The sequence below is a fragment of the Oryctolagus cuniculus genome, chromosome 9 (genome assembly GCF_051225735.1).
Source record: "Oryctolagus cuniculus isolate XC-2025 breed Fujian yellow rabbit chromosome 9, ASM5122573v1, whole genome shotgun sequence".
Classification (NCBI taxonomy): Eukaryota; Metazoa; Chordata; class Mammalia; order Lagomorpha; family Leporidae; genus Oryctolagus; species Oryctolagus cuniculus.
Window position 1 is genome coordinate 131,374,850 of NC_142875.1, and position 26,056 is coordinate 131,400,905.

General features: G+C 41.4%; 1 protein-coding gene and 1 long non-coding RNA gene across 5 annotated transcripts in view; one reads left to right on the top strand and one right to left on the bottom strand.

The window, feature by feature from the left end:
• LOC149124774 (uncharacterized) overlaps positions 1–22,696 on the top strand; it is a 62,379-nt gene extending 39,683 nt beyond the window's left edge. For 2 of the 3 annotated variants that reach the window (XR_016213161.1, XR_016213160.1), the window contains one exon: positions 15,013–15,147. This is a non-coding gene — a long non-coding RNA (uncharacterized LOC149124774). Of the gene's footprint in view, positions 1–15,012; positions 15,210–21,278 lie in introns of those variants that run through there. The other variant, XR_016213162.1, reaches the window with a different exon arrangement.
• Positions 3,551–26,056, bottom strand: part of ABCD2 (ATP binding cassette subfamily D member 2) — a 60,753-nt gene continuing 38,247 nt past the window's right edge. The window contains exons 8-10 of one of the 2 annotated variants that reach the window (XM_008259406.5): positions 22,704–22,788; positions 16,552–16,677; positions 3,551–14,096 (exon numbers count right to left, since the gene is read on the bottom strand). In XM_008259406.5, coding sequence (XP_008257628.4) covers positions 13,877–14,096; positions 16,552–16,677; positions 22,704–22,788 — 431 coding nt within the window. In that variant the 3' untranslated portion in view covers positions 3,551–13,876. Of the gene's footprint in view, positions 16,014–16,551; positions 16,678–22,703; positions 22,789–26,056 lie in introns of both variants that reach the window. The other variant, XM_070049651.2, reaches the window with a different exon arrangement.

The window sequence follows — 26,056 nt, forward strand, 5'->3', positions numbered from 1 at the left end:
GACATGGAGACATTGGAACCTTTGTGCACTGGTGGTAGATTTGTAAAAATGATGTGGTCACTGTGGAAAATAGCATAGAGGTTCCACAAAAAAAAAATCAGCAATTCACTGCTGGGTATGCCTGCAAGAGAACTGAGCACTGGTTCTGAGATAACTGCACACTTGTGTGCGTGCGGCACTCGTCACAACAGCCACTGGGTGAAAGCAGCCCAAGTGAGTGGATCGGCAGAAGAAATTAAAACATACTCCCGAGTATCATTCAGTGAACAAAAAGGAAGGAAGTCTGCCGAATGCTGCAGCAGTGAATCGAGGATGCTGTTAGGTGAAACAAGCTAGTCATGAAAATACTGTTTAATTCCACTTACATGAGGCATCTAGAGTGGTCATATTCGTGGGAACAGAAAACAAAACAGTAGTTACAGGAGGCTGGAGCACCGGGAAAAGGGGGTTAATGGATAGAGAGCTTCAGACTTACAATATTCAAACATTCTGGAGATCTGTTTATCACAACGTAATAGTTTATACTTAACACTACTGAACAACACTTAAAATGCTAAAAATGAGACATTTTTTGTTAGGTGCTTTTTATTACAGTAAGAAATGTCTTGAGTTACTTAAGTCCTAAAATCTTTGTGTTGCTTTGTGTTAACTTCTAGGTGTGCGTGTGTGTGTGTGTGTGTGTGTGGTGGGTGTGTTAGGTTGCAGGGAGATCCTGTGTGTGTGGTTAGATCTACACTGACTTCCTTTGTGCACGCCACGCCCATATGGATCTTGGAAACCTGTGACATACTGAGCACCAAGCCAGCCTGCACAGAGACGCTGACTCATGCTTCACCGGTCTGTGCCTGAGTTAGCATCATCTGAGTATTGGACAGGGTCCCCTGCAGTCAGATGTCACAGAGTACAGGACGGCGTTTGCCCTTTAACTATGCACACTCACTAGGCCTAATGATTTTAATGTTTAATATATTCAACACATAAAGATTAAATAGGCTTGATAGATAAGGTTGACCCTATTTTCTATGGGTTAAGCTACGTATAATTAAGACAAGTCTAAATTTAGTATTTAACAATACTTCATTGCTATATATTCTATATTTTAGGTTTTAAAGCATTTAAAAACACATAATGTGAATAATCATATTATCATTTGTATGGGATCACAAGTACTGAGACCGACCACATAATTTCAATTGACATTAATTGTGGAAGCCTTGTTATTAACTTTTATAACTATATATTTTCCTTTCTACATTTTTCTGCATTTTATTTGGCTTTTGTTAACATGAGAGACTTAGAGTACTTCAGAAAGTTAGTGGGGCAGTGAAATTAAAAGGCAACTATTTGGTGTAAAATATTTTGAAATCCATCCTTTTTTCACATAATTTGCATTTTTCATTAACGTTTTTCAGACCTCTTATACTTACGAATGTAGTCAAGTGTCGCTCCCCCTCTTCGCGGAGGAACGACACAGGACCCTGCACTGTTCTTTTGTCTGCTCGGCCCTCCCCGGGTTTGCTGCTGGTTCTTCCCGGGTTGGCTGCCGACCCTTCCACCTCCGTGGAAGGGCGGTGCCCCCTGCCACTTTCCCCACTTCCGTGGGGGAGCGGCACACCGCCGGCCGGCTCTCTCTGGGGCTGCACAGGTGTTCCTTCAGATAGATGTTCCCCTTAGATGTTCCTGGTGCATGCTGTCTCTCTCCTCCTTTATAGTCCTCTTCCACCAATCCCAACTCTACTACCCACACGCCGAGTACGCTGCTCTCCTCCAATCAGGAGCAGGATCAGCTCCTGCAGGTCATCACTCAAGTTGGCGAGAGGCAGCTGGGTAGAAGCTGTTTTCTCCTTTCCCAGCGCCATATTGTGGGAGAGCAGATGCATAGAATAAGTCTTAATTCCAGTAACTTAGTCTAGTCCGAGTTGCTCCCCACAGTTAAGTGTCTGATCTTACATGATCTGAACTTGAGCAGGTAACAGTTCCCAGGTGCCGAGACAGCAAACTAAATGCCCAGGAGTACTGCTGGTGACACAGGACACAGTTGCTCATTGCGAGAAGGGTGGCTGAGAGCGTATCATCAAGGAATCCTGCAGCCACAGCGTGCCCCCTGCTGAATGGCTGCACCAGAGTGGTCAGAGGCAGGAAGTACAGAACCCAGAGGATTCTCCTGGACAAGTGTTCCATTGCCACGGAACCGCAGCACTCAACAGGCACGTGGCTGCTCAGTGCTGATGTGTTAACGTGATTGAGCAGTGCTGAGACAGGTCTGCCTCTCTTGTCTCTGAATTCTTAGCCTAGTGACGGCCACGTTGAATCTATCAGTAAGTAGTTACTCAGTGAACAAATGAGTGAATGACAGCCAATTGGGACATTTCTTTCTCAAAACATTTGACAATTTGCCTTATGTTGTCTCCCTCTCATAGGACCACGACCATAGCTTACAGTATAACCAATGACAGTATAATTTCTGTTACATGAATTCCTTTTTCAATTAAAATATTGTCTCATTTAGTTAACTAGAAACCCTGAGTCAGTTAAAAATATACTTTGAAAGTCATTTGATAACACTAATAATGAATAATGAACTAAACTAATTAAAAGGAAAGTGATGTAGAGTTGCATAAGCTTTGTAATCAAATATTGCTAGACTCAAATTTCAGCTCTATTGCTTGGGTGCTTTATGAGGCTTGGTGAATTATTTAATCTTTCTGTCCTTCCCTCTTTATTGAAATGCAATTTTGTGGTGACTTAATGAATTAATGCATATACAATGAGTTAAGGCATATACAATGCATGTACTTATCTACTTGGTAAATAATAATTGTAGCTACTGACTATTTTTCTAACCAATAAAGAGGTACTTTTTCTGATTTTCAGTGCCCTGCAAGCATCAGAACAGGGATCATATGCTGTTTATTCCTAGCCCTAGCACAGTACTGGGCATGGGTCGGTACTTACTAAGCATTTTGGAGTCATAAAGCAAATGGATATTTAAGCAAATATTCAGTGACTATAGCACACAAGTAGCATACAAGGTTTTGCACCACACAGTTTGTGACTATGGGAGACACATGCCTGACACAATCATTTTAAGACTAGAAATAGGGCCTTTGCTAGCGTGGGATGATTTTTAATTCCTTTAATTAATCCAGGTTTTTCATGATGATGAAGGAACTAGCAGGGAATGTTAGAGGTAAATATCTGTACACTGGATGGAGACTGTGTAAGAGGGAGCTTCAAAAAGCTCAGGGAAAATGGAATAAAAAGAGAAGTTTATGTTGGTGCAGATTTTTTTTGAAATTCATGCATGGCTTTTTCATACTATGCATTTTCCATGGACTTTGTGAAGATCCTCCCCTGACCCCATATTGTAATGTGTTCACACACAACCATGTTCTTAGTAGTGACACAGTGATTTCTATCACCAAGAAAATTTTTGTCATTTGCTTTGCTTACCACCAGTCCAGCTTGTGAGTAGACAACTGTTTTGACAAGTTTACAGTAAAAACCGCAGAGCAGCTCTGTGCTTGGTAATCAGGGAAGTCACCAACAGTGAAGAAGGGATTTGTTTTTAATAAAAACATTTTGTACATCCACCTAAAGGCTCTCACATGGACAACCTTAGAAGTACAACGACAGAACATACTCAGTATATCTAAATGCATATCAGCAGAGCCGTTGGTACCCTGGGTTACGTAAATGCACTTTATACTTCTAAAAGAGGTTCAAAGACGTTTCTTTTAATCTGTGCTTTAACAACCTTTACCATTTTATGTGCATCTCAGAATTCTGTTAACACTTGCTGGATTTGAGTTCCAATGTCTAACAGATTCTTCTAGAATTATGGAATCATAAAACTATTCCAAATATTGCAATAGGCTAAGCCTATTGCCAAAATATTAAATTATAATTAGAACCCATATCCTAAATAAAAACTAGCATATGCATCGATACTTTTACTGACAGCTCAAATCTGAGACACAAATCAAATTACTGTCAAGGGAAAAACTTCCCACTGCAAACAAATGTAAACTTGGGTTGAGTTTCAGGATAGATCTTTCTCCTTGAGGTTATTTGAGAGCGATTTTTACACATTATCTTGTTTACAAAACACATAGCATTTTAGACTCATGCTTGGCATAACACAACATGCTGTAAAAATACAACGTAACATTTTCAAAGAAGGCAGCTTTTTTCAAGTTTGAGAGTTAATCTCCAAAATGCATATTTTAAAATCAAGCTCCGTTATTTTATGGCTTTCTTTGATCAAAAAGAGTCAGCAGTTTGGGTAAATACATAACATTGTAAAAGTAGATTGAAAATTGAAATAGCCTTTATTTTTCCTTTGCCCATCTGATCCTTGCTGTATTTAAAGACGGTTATGTAGTTTCTCATTCTTTTTCATTTAGCTCTAAGAAGAGCAATTTTGAAAATATTTGAAAGGTCCATAAGTATGAATTCAAGTCACAATTTTCCCCATCCAGGAAAAGGATATTGGTCCAGGAAAAATGTCAAAAATAAATATTCATAAGAAAGCTCATGGAAAATCTGTTCATCTTAGACCTTCAACCTTGAAACTGCAACACAGTTTTTAATGAAGAATTTAAATGTTCTTGTACCACGTACATTAGAAGTAGTGAGTCTTTAAATTCAGTTCTTCAGAAGCAGATAATCAATGGCTAACTAGAAATTTATGTTTTCCACATTCTTTTCAAAGTTTCAAAACATAAAATATCAAATCTTAAACACTTTGATCTTTCAGAGACTAAAATTAAGGTATGAAAAGTATGCACACGCTTCAAATGAGGATTTTCCATTTTCTTTTTATAGCTTTAGAAGTTTCCCTACGGAGATTCCAGGAGGGCTCTCTAGGGAGAAGGAGTGCTGAGCTGATGAGGGAAAGATAGCAGGACTAGTAGAGGAAGTGCATTCCCAGGGGAGAGTTGGAGAGCCCTTTGCAGTGGGAATTCTACAGGAGGAGGAGGACTACCAGGAGCAGCAGGAGCCAGGACACCCGCTAGGAGTCTCTCCGCCAGGGGCTGGAGACCACAGCAGCTGCTGAGAGCAAGCTGAGTGCCAGTGGTGATACTGCCGGAGGACAGCCTTGCAGACCACACTGACTGTGAGTCCAGCCTCAGCCCTCCTTGGGGTACAGGTACCCACGCAATCCGGAGAAGGAAAAGCACGTGTATTTCTCCTGAATCCCCCCAACAAGGGCTCCCAGCCACCAGAGGGAGAAAGCAGAATCTTGTCGGTAGTAGAGGCTGTCATGGCTTTGACAAGCATGTAGTCAAGGGATTTTTACCAGGGAGAGACCTGCATTCCCCGCTGATTTAGAGTCTGACTGGGAGGGTTGACAGCGGGCGGGGCACCCACTGAGGACTGTGAGGTGCTCCCATCCCCTCCAGGGGCTCAAACTGCCAAGGTGGAGCACTCCAAGTTCTGGAAAGTCTGCTCTCCCCGCGATGGAGCGGGCTCACAGGGCTGAGAATGGATCCGTGCACGCTGTGACAGTGGGCAGCCTGCAACTGCACGACAGGGCGTGGGGTGCGGCTGGGTCTCTGGCACTCACTGTCTCTGGCTTCACAGGCTCAGAGCTCCCTGACTGCCCGGGTGAGTCATTGCAGAGGGTTCTGTGCTCACGTTGAGGACCACACAGATCCTGCATGGGGTGGGGTATGGGGGCTTTACCCACTGTGGGCTAACCCCAGGCACTGACCACCTTGGAAGAGAGGAAGTGAGGCTGTAATTACACCCACAGACATGATCATACCCTCCCCCCTGCTGACAGCAGAGACCTACCACACCCAACTTAGGTGTCACCCTGGATTCTCGCCGTATCCTTGAGCACTGACTGGAGCTCCCTGGCTCCGCCCAGCGTACACTTCTGGATATCCACTGAAGGAGTAGACACTCCACTAAGCCGCAGAGGCATAGTTCAAAGATAAAACCCATCAGAAGAGAAAACCAACAAATGTGTCCACAAAAACCTAAAACACAAATAAAAGAAACAAAGCCAAGGAAGACAACATGACTCCTCAAAAGGAATACAACACTTCAGTATTAGACTGTGGAGTCAAAGAGATTGATGAAATGCCTGAAAATAAATTCAAAAGAATGGTCAGAAAATTACTCAGAAATACAGAGAAATTCATGAAATAAAGAGATCCATATATGGTATTAATGAAAAATTTTGTTGAGAGAATGGGATACAGAAGAGAAATCAAAAAGAAATATTAGAAATGAAGAATTCAGGGCCCAGTGCTGTCACATACTGTGTGCTGGCATTCTATATGGGCACCAGTTCTAGTCCTGGCTGCTCCACTTCTGATACAGCTCTCTGTTATGGTCTAGAAATACAGTAGAAGGTGGTCAAGACTTTGGGCCCCTGCACCCACGTGGGAGACCTGGAAGAAGCTCCTGGCTCCTGGCTTTGGATCAGCCCAGCTCTAGCCATGGCAGCCTTTTGAGGAGTGAACGAATGGATAGAAGACCTCTCTCTCTCTCTCTCTCTCTCTTTCTTTCTGTCTCTATAACTCTTTCAAATAGATAAATAAATCATTTAAAAAATTCAGTATGTCAAATAGAAAATATAGTGGAAAGTCTGAACAGCAGACTCGGTAAGGCAAAAGAAAGAGTATCTTACCTTGGACAAATCCCTGGAAATAACTCAGACAACAAAAAAAGGAAAAAAAAATTTAAAAACTGAAACTTGTGCTCAAGATTTACTGGATACTATCACGACCAAATATGTTTTTAGGAGTTCCTGAGGAAAGAGGGAAGGGATTAAAAGGCCTATTCAGCAAAATAATACCAGGAAACTTCCCTAATCTGGAGAAACAAAGGGACACCCACGTACAGGAGGCACATATGACACCTAACAGACATGATCAGTAAAGATCTTAAAATGATACAGTACAGTCAAACTTTCTATGGTAAAACAAAGGTTAGATTCTACACTGTGCATGAGAGAAATGCCCAGTTACCTTCAGAGGCTCCCCAATTAGACTAACAGCTGATTTCTCATCAGAAACTCTATTGGATAGGACAGAATGGAGAGACATAGCATTATGTAGTGATCAAGGGATCAAGTCACCAGGAAAATGTGGCTATAGTAAATGTATATGCACTCAATGCCAGGGAGCCGGGCTATTTAAGACATATGTTAATGGATCTAAAGGGAGACATAGACTCCGATACAATAGGAAAGAAGGACTTCAACATCCCACCTTCATCAATCAACAGATCAACTAGACAAAAAATCAACAAAGAAACAACAGAGCTAATCGACACCATGGACCAAACAGGCATACCTGATATCTACAGAACTTTCCATCCCACAGCTGAAGATTACACATGCTTTTCATCAGTGCATGGAGCTTTTTCTAGAATAGACCATATGCTTCTAAAAAGGAAGTCTCAAAAAATTATAAAAAAAAAAACAAGTCATATTACATATCTTTTTCTGAATGAACAACTTAAGAAACTCTAGAAAATATGCAAACACATGGAGACTGAACAGTAGCCTCTTGAACAAGCAGGGGCTCACAGAAGAAATCAAAAGAGAAATCCAGAAATTTCTGGAAATAAGATGACAATACAACATATCAAAACTTATGGGATATGGCAAAAGCAGTGTTAAAAGGGAAATTTATAGCAATTAGTGCCTACATCAAGAAGCCGGAAAGGCATCAAATAAATGAGCTATCAATGCATCTCATGGACCTAGAAGACAACAATAAACAAAACCCAAAATTAGTAGGAGGAAAGAAATAATCAAAATTAGAGAAGAAATAAAATTGAAACAAAACCAATACAAAAGATCAGTGAAATGAAGAGCTGGTGTTTTGAAAAAAAAAAAAAATTGATATACCATTGGCCCAACTAACCAAAAAAAAAAAAAAAAAAAAGAACACCCAAGTCAATGAAATCAGAGGTGATAAAAGGAGATGTAACAACAGATGCCACAGAAATAAATCATCAAGAATTACTATAATCAGCCATATGCCAACAAATTGGAAAATCTAGAAGGAATGGATAGATTGCTGGACACATACAATCTATCAAAATTTAGTCACCAATGCATAGAAGATGTAAGCAGACCAATAAGCTAGACAGAGATTGAAATCAGAAAGAAGGACCCTCCCAACAAAGAGAAGCCCAGGACTGGACGCCTTCACTGCTGAATTTTACAAGACTTTTAAAGAAGAACTAATTCCAGTTCTTCTCAGGCTATTCAACACAACTGAAAGGAAGGGAATCATCTCAAACTCCTTATATAAGGCCTGCATCACCTTAATTCCTAAATCAGAAAATGATATAACAGAGAAAGAGAATTATGGATCAGTTTTCCAGATGAACCCAGATGCAAAAATCCTCAACAAAATACTGGCTAATTGAATCCAACAAAACAGCAGAAAAATCATTCATCTGGTATGCAAAGATGGGTCAGCATATACAAATCAATAAACGTGACACATCACATTAACAAATTGAAGAATAAAAACCATAGGATTATCTCAATAGCTGTAAAGAAAGCATTTGAAAATGCAACATCTTTTCATGAGAAAAACTTTAAGGAAACTGGGTATAGAAGAACTTTATTCGACACAATTAAGGCAATATAAAACAAACCCACTGCTATCATCTTATTAACTGGGGAAAAGTTGGAAGCATTCCCACTAAGATCTGGAATCAGACGAGGATGCCCACTTTTGCTATTGCGATTCAATACAGTTCTGGAAGTTTTGGCCATAAGAAAAAGAAATGAAAGGGATATACATCAGAAAGGAAGAAGTCATATTATCTCTGTTTGCGTATGACATGATCCTCTGTGTAGGGGAACCAAATGTTTTACTGGCCAGGGCTGTGGCATAGTGGGCTAAGCCTCCATCTGTGGCACCAGCATCCCATATGGGCACTGGTTCAAGTCCCAGCTGCTGCTCTTCTGACCTAGCTCTCTGCTATGTCATGGGAAACAGTAGGAGATGGCCCATGCACTTGGGTCCCTGCCCCCATTTAGGAGATCTGGAAGAAGCTCTTGGCTCCTGGCTTCAGATAAGGCCAGCTCTGTCCATTGCCTCTATTTGGGGAGTGAACCAGCTGATGGAAGTCCTTTCTCTCTGTCTCTCGCTCTCTCTCTGTAACTATACCTCTCAAATAAATAAATAAATCTTTAAAAAAAAAAAAGGCTCCACTAAGAGACAACTGAAACTCATAACAGAGTTTGGTAAAGTGACTGGATATAAAATTAACACACAAAACCAGTAGCCTTTGCATTCACAGACAGTGACATGGCTGAGAAAGAACTTGTAAGATAAGTCCCATTTACAACAGCTACAATAATTTTTAAATACCTGGTAATAAATTTAACCAAGGAGGTTAAAGATTTCTACAATGAAAATTACAAAATATTCAAGAACAAAATAGAAGAAGGCACACATGTACACAAAAACATAAAAATCTTCCATGTTCACAGATTGGATGAGTTCATATCCTCTAACTATCCATACTATAAAAAGCAATTTACAGATTCAATGCAATCCCAATCAAAACACCAATGACATCCTTCTCAGATCTAGAAAAAATGATGCTAAAATTCATATTGGCTCAATATGAGACCCCCAAATAGCTAAGGAAATCTTAAATAGCAAAAACTAAGTTGGAGGCATCATAATAGCAGATTTCAAGATATACTACAGGACACATATAATCAAAACAGCCGGGTACTGGCACAAAAATAGACATGGAGACCAATGGAATTGAATAGAAACCCCAGAAATTAATCCATACACTTACAGGCAACTTATTTTTGGCAAACATGCTGAAATCAATCCCTGGAACAAGGACAGTCTCTTCAACAAATGGTGCTGGAAAAATTGGATCTATGTATGCATAAGTATGAAACAAGACCCCCACCTTACACCTTATACAAAAATAAACTCTAAATGGATCACAGATCTAAATCTGTGAGTTGATACTACCCAGTTACTAGAGGGAAGCTTTGGGGAATCTTTGCAAGACATTGGTGTAGGCAAAGACTTCTTGGAAAAGACCCCAGAAGCACAGGCAGCTACAGCAAACATGACAAATGGGATTACATCAAGCTAAGAAGCTCTGCACGGCAAATGAAACACTCCACAAAGTTAAGTGGCAACTGGCAGAATAGGAGAAAATATTTGCAAACTATGCAACCGATAAATGATTAATACCCAGAATCTGTAAAGAGCTCAAGAAACTCAATAACAAAAACAAACAATGCAGTCAAAAAGCATAAAGGACTTGGACAGGCATTTTTTTTTTTGACAGGCAGAGTGGACAGTGAGAGAGAGAGAGACAGAGAGAAAGGTCTTCCTTTGCCGTTGGCTCACCCTCCAATGGCCGCCGCGGCCGGTGTGCTGCGGCTGGCGCACCGCGCTGATCCAATGCCAGGAGCCAGGTGCTTATCCTGGTCTCTCATGTGGGTGCAGGGCCCAAGCACTTGGGCCATCCTCCACTGCACTCCCTGGCCACAGCAGAGAGCTGGCCTGGAAGAGGGGCAACCAGGACAGAATCCGGCGCCCTGACCGGGACTAGAACCCGGTGTGCCAGCGCCACAGGCGGAGGATTAGCCTAGTGAGCCGCGGCGCCGGCCTGAACAGGCATTTTTCAAAGGATGAAATACAAATGGACAACAGACACATGAAAAATGCTCAGGCTCAGTAGCCACCAGGGAAATGTGAATAAAAACCACAATGAGGGTTAGAATTGCTATCACCCAGAAATCAACAAACAATGAATGCTTCTGAGGATGTGGGAAAAAAGGTACTCTAATCCATTGTTTGTGGGCATGTAAACTAGTACAACTGTTATGGAAGACAGAATGGAGGTTCCTCTGAGAGCTGAAGATAGATCTACCATATAACCCAGCCATCTCATTGCTGGGCATTTACCCAAAGGAAATGACATCAGCTTACAAAAGAGTTATTTGTACCCCCATGTTTACTGCAACTCCATTTACCATAGTTAAGATATGAAACCAACCCAGATGTCCACCAACTGATGACTGGATAAAGAAAATGTTGCATATATACACCATGGTATGCTACTCAGCCAAAAAAAAAGAAAGAATGAAATCCTATCTTTTACAACAACATGGATGTAACTATAAAACATGCTTAGTGAAATAATCCAGTTTCAAAAAGACAAATATCACACGTCCTCTCTGATATGTGACAATTTAGAATATAAACAGTCTATAGGAATTGGTCACTTTGGGATATGACTGTCATTTTTAGTTTGTGTGTATGCCCTCGTGGAACTATGGTCTCCCTATTTTGCACTTGTTTAATAGTATGATTAGTGGTGCCTTAAACCTGTGACTATAGACTGTTTAAAATTATGTCCTTGCAAAAACTGAAGAAGAGAGAGGAGGGAGAGAGGGGAGTTGGGGCGGAGCAGGGAGTGAGGGGAGTGTAGTTGTCTGTTTATACCTATGGAATGCATAAAATCTGTTCTTTCGGCCAGCGCCATGGCTCACTAGGCTAATCCTCTGCCTGCGGCACCAGCACCCTGGGTTCTAGTCCCGGTTGGGGCGCCGGATTCTGTCCCAGTTGCTCCTCTTCAGTCCAGCTCTCTGCTATGACCTGGGAAGACAGTGGAGCATGGCCCAAGTGCTTGGGCCCTGCACCCACATGGGAGATCAGGAGGAAGCACCTAGCTCCTGGCTTCGGATCCGCACAGAGCGCCAGCCATGGTGGCCATTTGAGGGGGTGAACCAACGGAAGGAAGACCTTTCTCTCTGTCTCTCTCCCTAACTCTGCCTGTCAAAAAAAATCTGTTCTTTCTATATTAATAATTTTTTTCAAAAAGCTGCAAACATTTCCCATCTTTAACAGTATATATGGGATAACTGCTCCTGTAAAAGTTGAGATGAACAGGTAATTTTATCAAATTCTAGTTCAGTTCTATGCTTTTTAAAAAAAATCTTTTAATGTCTTCTGTTTTCTAATAGGACATAGTATAACAGAGAAATGAATAAACAAGTAGCTAACGATAATAACAGAAAAACTTGGACAGATGTAATGATTAGGATGGTTACATGTATTGATATTAAAAAAAGGTCCTCGTTATCATGGCCAAACTGATGATATACAAAAGCTAGAATGTTCTACACTGATCCTCATGTATGACTGCAGGCACTCTCCCACCTGAAAAAGCCTAGGAATCACTCACTCAGCTTCTCGTAGGGCTGTGCCTAAACATACAAATAGAATCCTAAGCTACTAGACGCAAGCATTCCGGGTTGTTTTTCCCCCTCTGGCTTATCTCGATGATGGCATAGGTAGTAAGAGACTGTAGTGTTAGCTTTGGGTGTTCTGCTTTGATCTGCAGGCCACACACATTTCTACCTCATATGACCAGTCCACACAAACTATTTCTGATTATGTTCAATAAGTATAAAATCCCTCTAAAACACAACTAACTGCCCTCTGAGCGCCAATGCACTAGGGATTACATGAATATTGAGTAAGATCACGTGGTCCTGTAAGGTTTCCCAACTCCCCTGGCTCACATTAAGCCACAAACCAAGGCCCATTCCATTTCACACTTACTTTCATTTCTTGTAAACAATAGCCCAGTAACAATAAAGCCATCATCATCAAAATTTCCTTTTAATATCTCACTTAAATTTCATTGATATTGCCTCCCACTTAGATTTCAGGGATAACAATGGAAACATTACTCAGCTGGGACTCAGGAGAACTTTGTGCGATCCATGGATCTCTCCCTACCTGGACTGCGTGGTTTGGGCAAATCTGAGTTCAGTTTTCTCAAAAGCAAAGTAGGAGAACCAACATGTCTCAAAAGCTCACCACAAGGAATATCATGACATGAAATGTATGGGCATTGTAAATTGCAAAGTATTATTTCCGTGTACGCTGTTCTTATTGTGATTTTCAGAATCTCTATATTCTATCAGAGGTCTTCAAAAATCTCATGGAAAATGTGCATTATCTTTTAATTGCATTATCTTTTAATCACATTTTCCAGGAACTTTTGGGTACCTCATCATATTACAGTACTGCAAGTGTGCAATTTTTAAAATGTGGACTTTCTGGGACATAAAATTTGGTATTTCGGACAGAAATTGCAATAGATAATGCTGCCAAGCAAAATAAAAAACAGGTTGAGATGAAAGTGATTAGGATGCCCCTTTTCTATGTTGGCCACTCTTAAAATGAGAGGATTTATTAACACGTAGGTAAGACTGTCATTAAAATTAACTTATGTGGCTGCAGTAAGATGCTCACAGCCTAAAACTTAAAAACATGGCAGTTCATTCATGCATAGCTATGCTTTTTTCTTTCAACCATTGCCATTCAAATAATTGAAGAGATTTATCAAACTGCCAGCTACTTTATACACGGTTTTATTTTTCAGTGGCCTCTAGCAATGATGAGCATGAATTTGAGCTATGAAACCTAATGTCAAGCCTCCATGGGCTAAACGTCACTCAGAGCGCTCAGTGTAGCACCTGCTATCAACCCTAACGCTGCTCTTCAGTGGTTTCTTTTCTCAGACGACTCCCACACTGGTTAAGTGCTTCGGACACATCAATTATGCACAGTAAATCTGGTATTCATCACGAATTCACCTAGAAAATCCTGTTTCACAGGTGAACTTGCTTTTCATCAGGAATTAGCAGAAGCCATAATGACTAATCTTCCATAATGTATCTGTTTATTTTCTTCTGAAAAGTCAGATCGGGTACTTCCTTGATGTGAAGTCTTGTCAAACATTTCCTGCTGTCTTCCATTCTCTGTGCTTAGCTTAGCAGACGGCATGCGCTGGGGCCGTGTCTCTGAGTCTTCACCTAAAATTTACCTTTAAAAACAAACTAGGAGCTCTCCTCTGCGTATCTCATTGTTTTCAGAGCTGAGTCTTCCCCCAAAAGTTTGCACAGTTCATTGAGTCTCTGCTGCATTTTGGGAATTCCGGCGAGCTGAGATTCCAGCTTTTGTTTTTCTTCACTCAACGTCAAACGGATAGCAGTGTCCAGCTGTTCAAAGCGCCAGCCTCCTTGACCGTCAAACTGTAATAAGTGAGTGTGGTATTTCCTGCAGAAGTAAAGTGAAATCATATCATTAGCCATAAATGTGACAAGCCACTTTAGTTATTGGTTCATAATCATAATTGACATTCAGAGGAAAATTTTAAGTGAAGGTACCTATTTTACATTTGATTTTCAAAGATACCTCAAAAGTTAAATATGATTTTTAGAAACATGTATTTGAAAGGCAGAGTGACAGAGAGAGGGAGAGACAAAGAGAGAAGGAGAGAGAGATATTTCCGTCTACTGCTTCACTCCCCAAATGGCCACAGCGGCCCAAGGTGAGGTCAGGCTGAAGACAGTAGCCTGGAGCGCCATCCAGACGTCCCATCCACGTGGTGACAGGGACACAGGTAACTGGGCCATCATTTTATGCTTTCTCAGGTACGTGAGTAGGGATCTGATGGGAAGCAGAGAACTCAACTTCGATAAGAGATGCTGGCATTGTAAATGGTGGCTTAACCTGCTCCGTCTCAAATATTATCTGGTACCAAATATTATGATTATTTTTAAACCCAAAAGTCATTCATCTACTCTTGAGGAAATTCCTGTTAATTCATTATTTCATATTCTGAATGTGCATGGATTACAGAAGTCCTGCTGTTGCATGTGTTTAATTTGTTTTCATGACCCAGTGTGCCTCCTGAGTAAATGATAAAGCACACTTAGGTTAGGATAAGGAAACAGAACTGAGAAAATAAAGTGAGGAGAAAAAAAGGGATGCCAAGACAAACTAAGGAAAATAAAGGAAAATGCAATAGCAATTCCTTAAAATGCCATCTTTGGGGAATGAGTTCTTTAACATAAGTAAAACTTCCTCAATGATTCAAGTTTTAAAACATTTTATAAAAAGTGAACACTCAGAATGGAACCTTTTAAAGATATTTCCACATCTTCATGTATTTTAATTTTTCTTCTCACAGCTCAGCTTCCTACCTGGAGCTTCACGGAGCCACAGAGAAACTTCCCTGGTGAGAGAGGGGAAGGCCTAGCTCCTCTGAAAAGACCGAGCTGCCCCGTTCCTGAGCCCTGTGGGCCGTGTGTGCCGACAGCCGGGTCGGTGGCTCAGGTCCCTGGTGGCTGAGCCCCCTGCACTTTGTCACTTACTGAACTGCACCAGGTAAGACCTTCACGTTTTCTTTTTTTTTTTTAATTTATAGAAAGATCACAGATTTCATGTATTTCATGTATGTGAAGTCCAGGCAGTCTGTCCCTGGAGAGACCAGAGAAGCAGGAGCCCATCACCCAGTGCCACTTAATCTCTACGGAGATAAATCGTCGAGTTCTACAGGCAGGGCCGCTTGGAGAAATGCTGAGGGGAAGAAACGCCCCTCCACTCCCTGCTCCCCAAATATCTGAAGGCTTGCCTGAAGAGGGAGAACAGACTGTGAGCTTCCCAACAGACAAGGCAAGTCGGGTGTGAAGGCAGTAATGAATTCGCTCCTCATTGTAATGTAAACATGCTCTGTGAGATTGGAGGTCTCCAGGCTCTGAGGATTAACTAGTCTCCTTTTACTGCCATGGACGCCAAGACAGCTTTGCCATGGGATCTCATCCGCCACCTGCCACAGGGAGACAAGAGGAGCCTCTGCTGTCCCTTGACAAACAGGGGGACAGCGTCTGTAGAGTCAGAGAAGAGAACCAAAACGCGCATATGTGGGGAGGGTGAACGCAGCATGAGTGGAAAAGTGTTTGTGGGGTTCACACAGAAGAGAGATGGCAGGTTCATTAGACAGACACAGCCGTGTACACTGTAGCACACACTCACTGTGTGATCTCTGCAAGGCGTTGTCCTCGCTTTTCTCAGTTTCTCGTCTGTACAAGTGGGAAGTCAGACGACGAATTCTCCGCAGGGTGGCTGAGGGCTTAAGTGCAGTGAGGGAACAGAGGGACACTATCTCTTCTTTCCCCACCAGCATCATGACTGAGTCAGTGGAAAAGCCAAAGGATCATAAAATACAGGCTTACGATTTTTAAAAATGAAAATCTCACTGTTTCATGAGATATTATAAAAATTTTAGCTCATTTTCCTCACTGCAAAACAGAAATAAAAATTTTTCCCCTAATTATCTTCATTGATTTAATTATTTAGGAGAAACTAAGTTGTGGTATTTTTTTCTTGGGTTTTAAAGAAAGGACTGAAAGAACAATGGAAAAAAATATATTCTTTCCCAGGACATGCTATGGAATTATAAAAATATTTTCAGTTCAAATAAATCATTGTTTTGTTTTGTCACATTTTTTCAGGATTATTGAAAAGTGCTGGTAACTGCCAAATATTACAGCTATAGCACGAGGCTGGGGTATCTAAACTGCTAGTGTGCAACTTAGCAGAAACGCAGGTCGAAAGCAGCCAGTGACGTGCCCTTTCCTTCCCAGTGAAAAGTGTAGCAAACGTATTATTTCAGAAACAGAAGCAGAAACCATGTATCACAAGTTACAAAGCAACCGGAAATACTTACCAGAGAGAAGGCCTGTGTGTGATAGACAATAAGGAGATTCCAGCCCCTTTCGCAGCCTGAAATATCTTCCCTTCCACGTCAATGCTGACAGCACTGGTACATTCATCCAGCAATGCATATTTTGGTCTTTAAAAAAATAAACACCAATAAATCAATGATTTTTCCTGTTTGAATTCTGAATTTTTCTTTGGACAACATGAGTTGCAATGCTAACAACTGCAAAGGAGCCAGAGAGTGTGACAGGTTTTTATTTTAATTGAGAGACAGAGACAGAGACATATGTGGAGCGTTCCCATCTGCTGGTTCATGCCCCAGATCCGTGTAACTGCCAGAGCTGAGCTGGGCCAAAGCCCTCAGACCCCGTCCAGGTCCCCCACAGTGGGTGGCAGGAATCCAGGTACTGGAGCCATCACCACTGTTCCCAGGTGGGACTCAGGATCTGGGTCAGCTGTGGAACCCAGGTATTCCTAACTGCTAGGCTAAACGCTCGCTCTGAATATGACATTATTTAAGGCTCTTAAGTGAGAGAAACAAAACAGCAGCTTTACTCTTTAAAAAAAAGCGGTTATCCCCCTGTGCCCTCTAAGTAGACTTTCTGACCCTTGCTCCCGATACAAAGGGCTGCATTGTCCCGCATGTGAATGACTCACAGCTAGGGAGCACAGGTGGCAGAGTGCACATCCTGCAGAAGGAGCCTCATCCCTCGTGACCACAGTCTGACTAATTACATGAAAAACACACTCAAGTGGCTCCTTATTCAGCAGGCCCCAGTCCTCGCTGGCAAAGACTTAATGAGAAGATTAGCTCAGCCGCAAGGTGAACACCTAGGCATTACTAATACCATTTCATCACAGCCCGGCTCTGCAAGCGTGAATGAGCCTGCTTGCAGGGTCAGGGCAGATGTTGCTCTCACGACACTGCGACCCTGCCCCAGAGTCCCACTCCTGGGGGACAATCCGTGAAGTGTTTTTCCTATTGTACTTGAGAATTTCTTTTCCTAGTTCGGTTTCCATGCTGGTGACTGGTGCATCTGTGAGAGCAACCTTTCCCCCACCCAGGCTTCCTCCTGCTCCTCCCTCTTTTCACACCCCCCCCCCCCCCAGCTCCTGTCTTTGTCTTTTCCCTTTCTTCTTTCCAAAGCCTCTCCAGCCTTTAGGTCTATCCGAGGGTACTTCAAAAAGTTTGTGGGAAGTGAAATTAAAAGCTGAGTTCATTTTGGTGGGAAAATATCTTGAAGTTCATGAAAGAAAAACAGCAGGGTTTTTGGTAACAGGCATTTGCCATGAACGTTCTGAAATAACTTCAGAGTTGATGTTCGGCAACATAGCTTCACTTAGCTAACAGGACGAAAGCCAGCCCGACACTGCCATTTGTTATTCATTTTGGGGTTGAAAATCAGTTTCAAGTATTTACTAGGACAATTACTTTCATGAAGATAATCTGATTTTTTAAAAAAAATAAATGATGATGAAAAAAATCGACAGTAATTTCTTGCTCAGCATAACTGATTCTTTAGTGCTGTGAGTGACTTTTCTCAGTTGAATGTGTGTAGTGCCATGCTCCTGTCACCTAATCCAGGTGCACAGTCAAGGCTCGCAGGTGCAAATGTCACCAAAAATGCTCTCCACACAAGGAGCGGGAGGATCACTCACATTCCCCGTGACAGCGTCAAGGTAGCTTCGCTAGCAGGCGTCTGGTTATTGTTCTGGTTTAACTCCTTTCTCTCAGATGTGATTACTGTTTTGTGGATGTATAAAATAGGTCTCTGTGTGCAAGGCTCTTTCCAGTGGCTATTTCGTTCATGGTATCTTGTCTTATTTTTCAGTGTGTTTGGAGCTAAAGAGGAAAAAAAATGCTATTTCAGAATTAGAAAAAAACCTATTTGTCTTATACTCTGTTGTCATAGCAACCCCGCTTCTGGCCGAGAGAGGACAGATGCCACAGTTCTGTGTTGCTGGCAGGAGTGGTGTGTGTGTGTGTGTGTGTGTGTGAGAGAGAGAGAGAGAGAGAGAGAGAGTGAGCGCATGTGCATGGACTGAAATACACAAGCAATGGAGCTGGCCTCTAGTCCCCATATTACTAAACCAGACATGGATAACATTGTTTCTCAGATGATCCTTCCCTCTTCCTTCGACATCGTCAGCAGAACGGGCCCTGGGAAGGACCTGATGCGTCCTCCTCCTTAGTACAGGGTGTTTCCAGTCATTCTTTAACCGCTCCATTTAAAATCTCCTCCAAAGGAGTAGGCTACTGTGACACTTCGGCTCCCTGCCGGAGCTCCCACGTCAGCTGGCCAGCTCTTCCATGCTAATACTTCAAGGCTTACCGCCAAGGTTCCAGAATGAAGCCAGCAGTTTCTCCGCATCACACACCTTACTTCCTCTGGGTTTATTTTCCTGATTCCTTTGGTCTTTTCTCAGCTACTTGCTCCCCTTCACTGCTCTTCTATGGCTTTCTGACTTTTCGGTCCAAGATGCACCTGTGACTTGATCGTCACTCCCTGTCACACTAATATCCAGAATGCATTGGATTCACAAATACCAACTATCTACCACCAGTCAGAGGTGCTTGGAATCTCTTTGGGCTTATTTTACTAACATACTGACATGGTGAGAACTTTGTGTCCATATTTTACGTCCCAACACATTACATTTCACCAACTATACCTTTGATCATAGTTAGGTACAAAACCCAGATGGACTTGGGGTGAGAGGGGGTAACAGCTGGTCACAAATGTCAAGCTCTGGAGTTTACATGTGAATCTCATCTCAGGAAAGAGCATTCCAAATACACTTTGCTAAGTACTCTGAATTTGCAAAATTTGGTTCCTATTTTTTAGACCACCATTTTCTTATGCTAACCACGCACACTGTCATAAATCACGTCATTAGCTAGTATATTCTTCTCACTAAAAACTTTCAACTAGACACAAAAACAATATAGAACATATGACTCCACTTATATGAAGTTGAGGAAGAAGTGAAGCTAATTTATGATGGAAATCAGAACAGAACAAATCCATGGGGAATGGATTTGGAAATGGGCAGGAAGCAAACTCTTAGGATGACAGACATGTTCTCTACTTGATGAGGGTACTGGTACATGGTGTACAGTTTTACCAAAAGTCATTGAATTGTGTATTAAAATTTGTACCTTTGGTACATATATAATAATAATAATAATAAATTCTGGCTAGTTATTATTACATAATTACACAGAGAAGTGCATGAGATGCCAGTGCCGTGGCTCAACAGGCTAATCCTCCACCTTGCGGCGCCGGCACACCGGTCTGGTCCCGGTCGGGGCACCGGATTCTGTCCTGGTTGCCTCTCTTCCAGGCCAGCTCTCTGCTGTGGCCCGGGAGTACAGTGGAGAATGGCCCAGGTCCTTGGGCCCTGTGCCCGCATGGGAGACCAGGAGGGGCACCTGGCTCCTGGCTTCGGATTGGCGTGGTGCGCTGGCTGCAGCGCGCCAGCCGTGGCGGCCATTGGAGGGTGAACCAATGGCAAAAGGAGGACCTTTCTCTCTGTCTCTCTCTCACTGTCCACTCTGCCTGTCAAAAAAAAATAATAATAAAGAAGTACATGAGAGCACAGAACATAAAAACAGCTATATAAACTGTTGTATACTTATGCGAATTAACGGTAAAACAAGTATTCAAACAGTACTTTGTGTGTTTGTTTGGGTACTTTATACTTTGTGTGTCTGTGTGGGTGCACACTGTTGAAATCGTTACTTAGTATATACTAAGTTGATCTTCTGTATATAAAGATAATTAAAAATGAATCTTAATGAAGAATGGGATGGGAGAGGGAGTAGGAGATGGGATGGTTTGCAGGTGGGAGGGTGGTTATGGGCGGGCGGTATCCACTATAATCCAAAAGTTGTACTTTTGAAATTTATATTTATTAAATAAAAGTTTAAAAAATAACTAAACTGTAGTATACTTGATGAAAATAGCTACAGTAAAAACAATCAAAATAACTGTGGGGAGCAACTCGGACTGGACTGAGTTACTGGAATTAAGACTTATTCTATGCATCTGCTCTCCCACAATATGGCGCTGGGAGAGGAGTAAACAGCTTCTACGCAGCTGCCTCTTGCCAACTTGAGTGATGACCTCCAGGAGCTGATCCTGCTCCTGATTAGAGGAGAGCAGCGTACTCGGCGTGTGGGCAGCCAAGTTGGGATTGGTGGAAGAGGACTATAAAGGAGGAGAGAGACAACATGCACCAGGAACATCTAAGGGGAACATCTATCTGAATAACACCTGTGCAGCCCCCGAGAGAGCCGGCCGGCGGTGTGCCGCTCCCCCGCGGAAGTGGGGAAAGTGACAGGGGGAACCGCCCTTCCACGGAGGTGGAAGGGACGGCAGCCAACCCGGGAAGAACCAGCAGCAAACCCGGGAAGGGCCGAACAGACAAAAGAACAGCGCAGGGTCCTGTGTCGTTCCTCCACGAAGACGGGGAGCGACAAATAACAACCAACTTTTGTCTACCAACAAAACTGGGAAGAAATTTATCCCCAAATTTTAATAGTTTTTATACCTATGAGATAACAAATTGTTCTCCTTTTTATCTACATTTTCTACCTTTATAAAAGGCCAATATAATTCTATGTTAATAAAATTGCTTAAATGTTTTTCATGATAAACATTCTATATGTTTCTATAGTTTTGTAAAAAAGGCTGAAGCCAAATCTGACCAAGCTTTTACTCCAATTTCTAGGTGCAAGAAAAATGGAAGCTAGAAGAACCAGATAAAAGGGTCAAGAAGCAAGCAGACAAGTCTAGAACAAGCCACATCCTGCACGACCAGTGACCTTGTTTCTTCAACAAGCCCATGACATAAAAGGTACTGGGACCAGGGAAGAAAACAGACTCTTTATGGTAAAAAATAATTAAGAGATGTAAGAGCAAAACACACTGTGTGAAACTTGTTTAGAGTTTGGTGTGAACAAGCCAAGCATAAAAAGATATTTTTGAGACAACCATGAAAGCTTGAATATGAACCAGGTATAAGAAGATTAAATAATTACCAGTGTCATTAGGTATGACTATGATCTGTTATGTGAGAAAATGTGCCAATATTTCACAGATTGATGCCAAAGTATTTAGGGGGAAAAGTCATGATAACTTGGATTGCTTTAAATGCCTCAGAAATAAAAGAGTATATAAATCGAGGTAGCAAAGGTTAGATTTGCCAAATCAGTATAGTGAGAATACAGGGTTAATTTTACAATTTCTATCTTTTGAGAAAGTTTGGATTTTCCCCCATAATTAAAGATTTCTTTGATAACTTTTGATAGCCACTAGTTGTGAAATGTTCAAGATGGCATATTTGATATACTTTTGCTATCTTTATTAGCTTTTTAAAGTTCTCTGAAAAAGTGGTACAGCTTCCACTGGAACTCACTGGAGAACGTCACATCTGCCCCAACTTAGGGCCTGTTCATGCTTTGATGAGTATGACTCTTGGCCCGTTCCCGGTCAAGTCCAAGAACTAGAAGTGATTAATACAGTTCCCAATACGCCCCTTCTCTGCACAACTCATGTCCTCTTTGCCAGATATCAAAGACAAAAAAAAAAAATCAAAACAAGAAAGATTTCTTTTGCAGAGTATAGGACAAACACAAGGATAGGATCAGGTGGCTTTGGGTTTCCATCCTGTGCCCTGTGCTTGCTGTCCTGAAACTCAGAACGCTCTGAGGCGGGTCACAAAGAGAAAAGTTCTTTTGAAAGAAATTATTCCCACATCCTCATGGACATTGTGGCTGGCTCCTTCTTCCTTTGGCTATGGCTCTGATTTTTGAAAGGGAGAAAACTGTTTAACAGGTTAAAGAGCTGAGTGATTTTGAATTTAATAATTAAATTCAGAAGTGTTACTGAAGACCTACCTACCAGGTTTATACCCATGTAATCAGGGCCAAGTAGTCCTCACATTAGAAAATTAGTAATGATCCTACTTTGAAACTTAGGATACATAAATATATAACTTAGCCCTATGGACATTATGTCATCTAACTTTACGCAATGTAAAAAAAAAAAAGCCAGAGAAAAATAAAATAATTGGAAATTCCATTACACGAAAAAAAATTCAGAAATTGGACTGTCAACTCTGTGTGTTGGCGCCCCATGGACTCAGAGAGCTTACTTGTGGTAGAACATGCGTGCCATGCCCATTCTTTGCTTCTCCCCTCCCGACAAGACGTCCTTCCAGTCCAACACAGCATCCCACCCTGCAGAAATAAAAAGATCACTATTTTATAATTCACTTGTTTAACTGTTACTGTTTCCAACCTGGACACGTGATTCCTGGCAAGTTCAAATTGTTAACATGAAGACAGCCTGGGATTGCACCAAACATACGCTTGGCTAAATGACAGAGCCTCTCGAATAAGCATTTTGGTGTAGATCTGATATTCTCTTAATGGCAATAATTTCTTACATCGACAAATTGTCTTATAAGAATTCTGAGCACCTGTATTTAGCAGTTGGTTTGCTTCCTAGTCTCTCCAAAGGGTTAGGAGGTGCATACTTACCTTGGAGTTGAAGGAAGAAAAGATAAACAAACTCATACCAGGCGATTGTAAAGTCTGAGTCTACAGCCTGTGAGAGGGGAACCACGTATAGTGGCTCCCACATGCCTGGGACTTTAAGAGAGCTTTGTCATCATCTTAGAAGACAGTTATTTATACGTGAATTTATAAGGAATAGGCTAAAATTTATGGGGTATTTTATATGTCTAAGAATACACAGATATCAGAACCAAGATTTATATCCAGGTCTGTTTGATGCTTCTACAGTTTATCTGCGCATACCATCTCCAGCAATGTCTTCAGGTTTAATGCTAATCAAAAAGTAAGTCTTGAATTAAAAAATATATTAGATCTAGATCTACACATAGTAGCAAGGCAATGGGTCTATGACAGTTTTTATAGAAACTAAGTTGAAAGAGTACATGAGGAGTCTTCAAGAAGTTTATGGAAAACAATCATGGATTTCAAAAATTTTTCCACCAAAATAAACTTATTTAATTCCATTTTCCTGAACTTTTTTAGGTCCCTTCATATACACACAACACATGTATATATACATACATATGCATTTCTATAAATAAACACATATGTACACCATGTAAAACTGGAATTAAGAGACTTTTATCTTCAAAGTTACACATTACTATAATATTTGAACTTTTTATGATAAATCTATCAATTTTATAGTTAGAAAAAATATTACTTAAAAAAAAAACCCACTCTATGGTTCCACTGGCGGCAGAGCCTGATTTCTAAAGAAGAAAATGAGCGCCAGAACTTTCTACACACCGAGGGCCGCATTGCCACATTCTCAGTGCTCAAGACTTAACTCTCCCATTTGGAAAAAATTCAGGCTCTTTGCCCTCATCTTTTCCTCTCGCTGAATTTTCACTGCCATTGAAATTTCTGAATAAACTTGGTCAAAGGGAAAGAAAATAGGAAATCCTGTCTTCATTGTTTTAAATGCACTGGGCTTCAAAAAAGCCAAATCATCAGAAGGATTATTTGAATTTTTTACTGGTCAGAGGAGTTTAGATTTTCCTTTGACATCCAAAGTGCAGAGCCTCTGGTAGAATAGCATCTGTTACCTGTTAAACATAGAGAGCATTTTTATGTTTCTTAGCACCTTCCTCCTTTAAAAATTATCATTACAAAGTATATTGCATTTAATAAAAGAAAATCTAAAAGATCAAAAAAAGAAAGTGAACAGCGGTGACTTAATGAGGGATAAGCGATAACTGGATGGGAGGGAACAGAAACAAGAAGAAATTTTTTCAGAAGCCAATTGCCCACTCCTAGAGTACATTTTTAAATATTCTCAAAGTTTGAAATTTATGCAAGTGAGACCTACCCAAAAAATTAAAGAAACAGAAATACATTAAAAGCAATATATTAATAACTGTCAATGCAGACTTATTCAGAGTGAAAGAGACCTTCTTTGTTTACCGTACAGACTTCCAGTTCTGCTCTCCCAGGGGGACTACTGTTCATCTTCTGGAGTTGTCTTTTACAAACTGTTTATATACAAATGTATTCTTATAAATTTACATTGGTGGGAAAATCTCACAATACCACCGATCATTGGTGGGAAAATCTCACAATACCACCGATTCAAGGTTCTTGCTCCTGCTCCTAGGGAAGAGTACTGAAAACAAAACTTTCCCTGTGACCGAATTTTATGACACTTATGAAATACAAGTGATGACTTTAAAAAAACAGATTCAGTTTCCACATAGTGGAGAAATGTTCTGGGCCTGAAAAAGTTGTTTTTCCCTGCCCACTGAGAACAAGGGACAAGAGGAAAGTATTTGCGTAAAAAGAAGCTTAACCTTTTTATATATTTTCCTAAATTGTGTTCTTGGTTCTGCCAAACTCCAAGTGTTTTGTATGTGATCTTGCATGGTCATAGAACTCCTAAATCAGGGCCCCAAGTTGCCAGGTTGTTTCTGATGCTGATCTAGTGAAACCAAGCCAGCTAAGAAGAGGAGGCCTCTCTGCTTCCTGGAGATGCACCCTTTTACTCCTGCCCATTTGTTACCCGTTCTATTTCTCTCTCTCTCCCTCTCTCTCTCTCTCTCTCTCTCTCTCTCTCTGTGTGTGTGTGTGTGTGTGAACCTGTTCAATGGAATGGAAGGTAATTCTTAATTCCATATTTCAGCTAGTCTAAATAGAACTTCAGTAGGCTTCTTCCAAAGTGATATACTTGTAAATTTTCAGTGTTTTCCTGCTTACGGACTAAGCAAGTAAAATTCGTTTCTTTGGAATTGTTTTATGTGTCAGACACAGTAGTTCTGATTAGTGTCTAACCAACAAGAAGGAAGCACAGCACAAGAGGCTAGCCTAGCGCTGAATACAAACATTCAGGTCAGTTCTGGGTCTGATTCCCTGTCCTGCCACTTGCCAGGAGACAAGTTACTAACCTTCTGAATGTAACCTGTAGAATGGGGATAGTGAGACCTAGACCACTGGACCGCTGTGAATATTAAATAAAATAATATGGATAAATTACTCAATATGGTATATTCCAAACAGCGAGAACTCAATAAAACATACTAATTACTATTACATTATTAAAGTTGGAATATTCTTAAAACTGCTTCTAGAAACCCTTGATGGCACCTTAAATAATAGAATTTTCCACGCTTATTATAAAATTCTATTAGGGGCCGGCACCACGGCTCACTAGGCTAATCCTCCGCCTTGGGCGCCGGCACACTGGGTTCTAGTCCTGGTTGGGGCTCCGGATTCTGTCCCGGTTGCCTCTCTTCCAGGCCAGCTCTCTGCTGTGGTCAGGAAGTGCAGTGGAGGATGGCCCAAGTGCTTGGGCCCTGCACCCCATGGGAGACCAGGAGAAGCACCTGGCTCCTGCCATCGGATCAGCGTGGTGCGCTGGCCGCAGCGTGCCAGCCACGGCAGCCATTGGAGGGTGAGCCAATGGAAATGGAAGACCTTTTTCTCTGTCTCTCTC